Genomic DNA, 5,721 nt, shown 5'->3' with positions numbered 1-5,721 from the left:
TGGGCTACGGACAGGAAGTGAGCTCCCAGCAAAGGGCGGGGGGGGGGGGGACCCAGGCACCAGGGTGGGGAAAGCTGCAGAGGACCCACAGAGGTGGCTGGGGAGGGTGGGTAGGGGGTGGCCTCCTTCACAGGTGACATCTGACCAGAGAGGCCTTCCAGGCAGGGAGGACTGCAGGTGCAAAGGCCCTGGGGTGGGACCTGTGCTTGCTCTGGGTCCAGCATGGTACCCGTCTCCTCTCCCTGCCTTCTTCCTTCTCAAAACTGACAAGCACAAGTGTCGCCGGCCCCTGCGCTGCAGGAAGCACACGGCGTCTCTCCTGAGACCACGACCCAGCCGCTGTCTCTTTAACCTTGAATGCCTTTTCAGGTCTCACGTGTCACCCAGCGGCGGTGGCCGGCGGCCCTTACTTCAGAAGAACGGCATGGGGTGGGGGGGCCTTAGGTGGCATCCGCCTCACCTATTACGGCCAAAAGTGGTCATGGGGTTATTTTTAAACACGGGGAGGAAGTATTTATTGTTCTCGGCCGAGTTGAGCCAGGCAGCGAGTGGCATTCTCCCTGGAGGCAGCACCGTGTCCCTTCCACCATGGTGAGCAAGAAGGGATCCTTGGGATGGGGCAGGGTGGGCAGGAAGGGGACCTATGTACAAGCCAAGGGCCAAAGGGGAGGGGGAGAAAAGCAGCTTCCAGGGACCCCAGCCCCTGGTGGAAAAGTGCCCCAGCCGGCCGTGAGCACAGCGAGGAGCCCCTGAGGACCCCAGGGAAGAGCAGCCTGCACCTGTTCACCCAGGGAACTCCCAGAAACAGGAATCAACACCCCAGGGGCGCAAAATGGGGTCCGGTGCATCTGTGGCTCAGCAGCTGGGGAAAGGACCCCAGGGTGCTCGCCTCCGGAACCCGCCCAGCTGGAACCCATCTGCTGTTGTGGGCGTGGGTGACCCCCGTCCTGAGGCAGGGTCCCTGTGGCCAGTGGTCGGGGCACACACTCCGCACCCCGCGTCTGCCTTCTGTGGCTGTGTGACCTTGGCCCAGTGGCCTGGCCTCTCTCGGCCCCTGTGCCATCCCCCCCACCACCACCACCGTGGGAAGGAAGAGCAGACAGCAGCCTGTGCCTCTGCTATTTCCAGTGGGCGCGGGTAGAAAGGTTAACCCGCCCTGCCCCGTGCCGCGGCTGGGTGCGGGGACAACATTTAGAGAAAAGGTTTCACTGCCATTTGCATCGAGGGCCAGCGTGGGTTGCGTTTTACACCCTGAAGGGTGTCGTTCCGTCTCAGCATCCATCAGGGCTTGTGAGCCTCCAATCAGCTCCCCCCACCCCCGCCCCATGCACGCCTGAGCTTCCTTGTGAAACCCGTGGGAAGGAGAGCAGCGCCGGATCCTGGCAGCCTCAGCCCCCGGTGCAGCTTCCTTGCCCAGCCAGAGGTGCACCTGCTCCGTCTGCCGGCTGGTGTGGGGGCCACCAGCCCAGGGTGCCCTTCTTCCTCCGAGGGCACTGTTCTGAGAGAGGTGTGTGGGGGCCATGTGCCCATTTTACAGATGAGCAGATGAGAGAGCCGGGCCCCCCAGACCCATGCAGCCAGAGGCAGGGCCCAGTCTGCTTTCCTAATTCCCTACTTCTGATTCTTTTCATGGTGTCTCCCCCAGTCGCCCAAGAAAGCCAAGAAGAGGGCAGAAGGGGCCAACTCCAACGTATTCTCCATGTTCGAACAGACGCAAATCCAGGAGTTTAAAGAGGTGGGTGCTCCCACCCAGGGGAGGGGCCAGCCCCAGTGGGGAGGGGAGCTTTTAGTAGCACTATTTTTAATAATTTCTGCTGTCACACTTTCTACGGAATACGTAAGCAAAGGTTTCAGAAAAGAACAATGAAGAAAATGAAGGCCCCTCATTCCAGCACCCGGAGCTGGTGTGCACGCCCACGCTCCGGGCTCGGTGAGCGAAGCCGCGGCTCTGAGCCTGCACCTGCTCTCCCCGGCGCCATGTCACCTGCGCGCTGCGCGTGCGCGGTCTGCTGCTTTAGAAGGCCGGCTGCTAGAAATGACCCATCTTCGCTTGCCTCTCTCTGGTCACTTCCTTAGGATAAATTCCCCAAAGCAGAGTGGCTGGGCCCAAGGGACTCTAAGGAGAGAGAAGGCAGAGAGGGAAGGGAAGGAGGCAGGGAGAAAGGTCACCCGTGGGTATTAACAACCAAACCCATCTGAGATGGGAAACCTGCAATTCTAACTCCACCACGCCCGAGCCCCTTTGTGCCTGGGGCCTTGGGCAGGGAGGGGCCTTAAGAAGCAAAGCTAAGCAGCCCCGAGGCCAGCGAAGCCCCTGACTCGGAGGGGACACTGCTTGGGGCGCCACCATTCGGGTCAGAGGAAGGCCACGCCCCTCGGCAGCCAGGGACCGGCGGTCGCTGGACAGGGGCTCTTACCTGAGCTTGGAAGAAGGGCCCTCCGGGGACAAAGCGACGCCCGCCCTGCCCCTCCCCCGCCGGCCGGGCCTCCGCGGGGAGCCGGGGACGCGTGGGAGGCGGGCGCGGGGCGTGGGCGGGGCCCCCAGGCTCCCCAGCTGGGACTAAGGCCAGAGGCGGAGGCCCGATGCCACCCCTGCCTTTAACTTTTAAGTGACAGCTCCAGGGGATCAGAATCCACGGGTGATAAGATTTGCTCTGGAAATTAAGCGTGCAAATCCAGCGGCTTCCAGGCCGGACACCGGGGGTGGCCACGGCGCCATCGCCTGGTTTCTGGGCAGCCCTCGCTCGCCAGCCCCGCTCCCAGCCCCCTGGGAACGCCTCGTGGCTGACATTTCGGATTCAGGATCGCTCTTCCGAGTGCGCCCCCTGTCGCCTCCAGCTCGCGTTTCGGGGTTCCCTCCGGCTGCAGCGTGGGCACGGGGAGCGGCGCGCCCCGCGGCGGGGGGCGGGCTTCCCGTGGATGTGAGTGCGGGTCCTGGACGAACCGCCCCGCCCCGTGCAGTCCTTGCTCCTGTCCTGCGATGCTCCCGAAGATTCCGAGGCCCCAGGGTCCCCCACGGTGGTAGGGCGCTGAGCTGGGCCGCCCACCCCCCCCCCCCACCGCAGGCGTTCACCATCATGGACCAGAACAGAGACGGCTTCATCGACAAGAACGACCTGAGGGACACCTTCGCCGCCCTGGGTACGCGCCCACCCTGCCTCGGAGCCGAACCGGCTTTCCCCAGCTCAGCACCCCCTCCCCACCCCCACCCCACGGAGGGACGCCGTGCAGGGAAGTGTAGGGAGAAAACACACCCAGAAGGCCACAGGCCTCTCTCTCGGCTTTCTAGGCCTGTTTGATTTCTTTTTTTAATTAATTGGAATCATTCAATTTTGGATTCTGCTTTTCCAATTTAACATGAGTGTGTGGAGCTTCTGCAAAACACTCATGTTTGCCCTGGTATGGCCACCGATTCCCATCCTTAAACTAAGGGCCGCCGTGCACGGCTGCTCGGGCTGCACACTACACCATTCTGCAGGGCTCTGTTCACATGCGTAGCTCCTGCAGGTCTATATGTTCACAATATAAATCGTCCTAAGAAGGGGTGGCATCTGAAATTTGCACAAAGGTGCACACTGGGCTTGGGGCCGGAGCTAGCGTGGTAGGTGGGCCTCTCTGGGGCTGTGACCTGGGGCAGGCACAGCCTGAGGAAGCTCCTGGTGGCCCCCCCCCCCCCCCCCGCGGAGAAGAGCTCTTCACAAAGTGTGCATTTCCCAGGGAGGGACCTCGGCACAGGCTCCTGCTCTGCTGTGCCCGACCCTCCCCAAGCCGGCCACACCTGCTTCCTCCCCCAGGGCGCGTGAACGTGAAAAATGAGGAGATCGACGAAATGATCAAGGAGGCTCCCGGGCCCATCAACTTCACCGTGTTCCTCACGATGTTCGGGGAGAAACTCAAGGGTGCGCACAAGCATGTGTGTGTCTGTACACGTGTGTGTACACGTGTATGTGTGTACACGCATGTCTGTACATGTGTGTGTGTGCATGTGTGTTCGTCTTCGGGCAAACAGACCGGGTGGGCAGAGGACCAAGGAGTGGCCAGCCCTGCTCGGAGGCCTCCCAGGCTGGCCTGTCCCACCCTCGTGCGCCTCCCATTCTGTGGCCAGCGAGCGCACAGAGGGGGCACTGAGGCCTGGGACCCGCCTGAGGCCACACCGCCAACACCCACAGCCCGCTCTTGCCGAATCCAGGTCGCGCCCGACCTGCGCCCTCTGCCCCGCGTGCGCCAGGTGGGCTCCCCCGTCCCTCCGTGGGGGGACCCGCGGGTCACGGGCACCCTGTTTGCCATTGCAGGAGCAGACCCCGAGGAGACTATCCTCAACGCGTTCAAAGTCTTTGACCCCGAGGGCAAAGGGGTGCTGAAAGCCGACTAGTGAGTGGGTGCGAGGGTGGCGGCGGGGCCCCCGGCTCTGCCACACACAGCTGACGCCTGCCCCTGCCCTTCTCCCTGCAGCGTCCGGGAGATGCTGACCACGCAGGCAGAGAGGTTCTCCAAGGACGAGGTAGGGCCCCCCCACCCCTGGGTGCACCTTGCTGGGCGGCTCCTCTTCCTCACTACATTCTCTCAGTCTCCCTGGGAGGAGGGCGGGTGGGGACCCTGAGGCCCAGGAACAGCGCCGCCCAGAATGGCCCCACCAGTGCTAAGTGCCGGGGCCTGGATTCAGGCCCGAGTCTGTCTGACGGCAGGGTCCGCCTTCCTCACAAGGCACAGACCCGGCTGGGGCAGCAGGTGATGGTGGCGTGAAGAGCTGCCGTGGGCTGCTGTGTGGTTGCACACTGCACATCTCTATGGCGCTGTTCTTATAACAGACATAGAGCTGGTGCGTATCTGGTGCCACATATGGGAGAAGGGACCCTTGCTGACTTGCCAAGGGCCTGTCACCATTACCAATGCACCTGTCAGACCTCCCATCAGGCCCCACATTCCACCAAAGACCTCTGTGCCTGCCTCTGCGGGGTTCAGGAGGCTCAGAGGCGAGAGCGCGGGTCCCTGGAGGAGGGGGGGGGGGGGGGGGGCGGCCCCGGCAGCGCGCTCAGCGCCCCCTGCTGGTGCATTGCAGATCGACCAGATGTTCGCCGCCTTCCCTCCGGACGTGACGGGCAACCTGGACTACAAGAACCTGGTGCACATCATCACCCACGGGGAGGAGAAGGACTAGGAGGGGCGCCGCCGCCGCAGCCGCCGCAGCCGCCGCAGCCGCCGCAGCCGCCGCAGCCGCCAGGAGCGCTCCGGCCCTGCCTCCGGCCCGTACGGCTTCTGTTCTCCGCCTGCGGCCACCTGCTCACCTGCCGGCCAGGGTGGCCCACAGACAACGCGCGGTCCCCTGCCCTGGCCACGGAACCGCCCAGAGGCTGCGTTCCAATAAACGAGAGGTCGTGTGTCGGGTCGTGACGCTTCCGTGACAGCCGGAGGGGCCCCGAGTGGGGCGGGCGCTCTGCCAGCTTGCACAGAGGCGGCGCGGGGCCGAGTGCGCTCGGTGGCCGCTGTTAGTGACTCTCAAGGACTCTTTATTTAGGGCAGACCTGTGCGGCCCCGCGTGGCGGGAGTGCAGCCGGGACGTGCGCAGGGCTTCCTGGAGGCAGCTCCAGCCCTGGCGGGAGCCAGGCTCCCCCCGTCTCCCCCCGTGGGAGCCCCGGGCCCGCAGTGAAGAGGAGGCTGAGCGTGCCCCCGGGCCCAGGCCCAGGCCCAGGCGGGGGTGGGCAGGGACGCCCCCTGGAGCCC

The 5,721-nt window shown here is 64.3% G+C and overlaps 1 protein-coding gene across 1 annotated transcript; it reads left to right on the top strand.

Annotated features, from left to right (window-relative positions):
* The first annotated feature begins 520 nt into the window (after positions 1-520).
* Positions 521-5,380, top strand: MYL2 (myosin light chain 2). The gene is made up of 7 exons (XM_062182047.1): positions 521-591; positions 1,646-1,735; positions 3,066-3,141; positions 3,795-3,899; positions 4,293-4,371; positions 4,453-4,501; positions 5,060-5,380. Exons 1-7 carry the CDS (start codon positions 589-591, stop codon positions 5,156-5,158), a joined length of 501 nt encoding a protein of 166 aa, XP_062038031.1. The 5' UTR covers positions 521-588; the 3' UTR covers positions 5,159-5,380.
* Positions 5,381-5,721: the final 341 nt, after the last annotated feature.

The sequence above is a fragment of the Lepus europaeus genome, chromosome 23 (genome assembly GCF_033115175.1).
Source record: "Lepus europaeus isolate LE1 chromosome 23, mLepTim1.pri, whole genome shotgun sequence".
In the NCBI taxonomy this organism is placed as follows: Eukaryota; Metazoa; Chordata; class Mammalia; order Lagomorpha; family Leporidae; genus Lepus; species Lepus europaeus.
This window is presented reverse-complemented; position numbering and strand designations above follow the sequence as displayed.

What these genes read in the sequence shown, in the direction of transcription:
- MYL2 (XM_062182047.1), top strand. An exon ending in GTTCGGGGAGAAACTCAAGG is followed by an intron (nt 3,900 to 4,292) that starts GTGCGCACAAGC and finishes TTGCCATTGCAG; the next exon opens with GAGCAGACCCCGAGGAGACT. An exon ending in AGAGGTTCTCCAAGGACGAG is followed by an intron (nt 4,502 to 5,059) that starts GTAGGGCCCCCC and finishes GGTGCATTGCAG; the next exon opens with ATCGACCAGATGTTCGCCGC.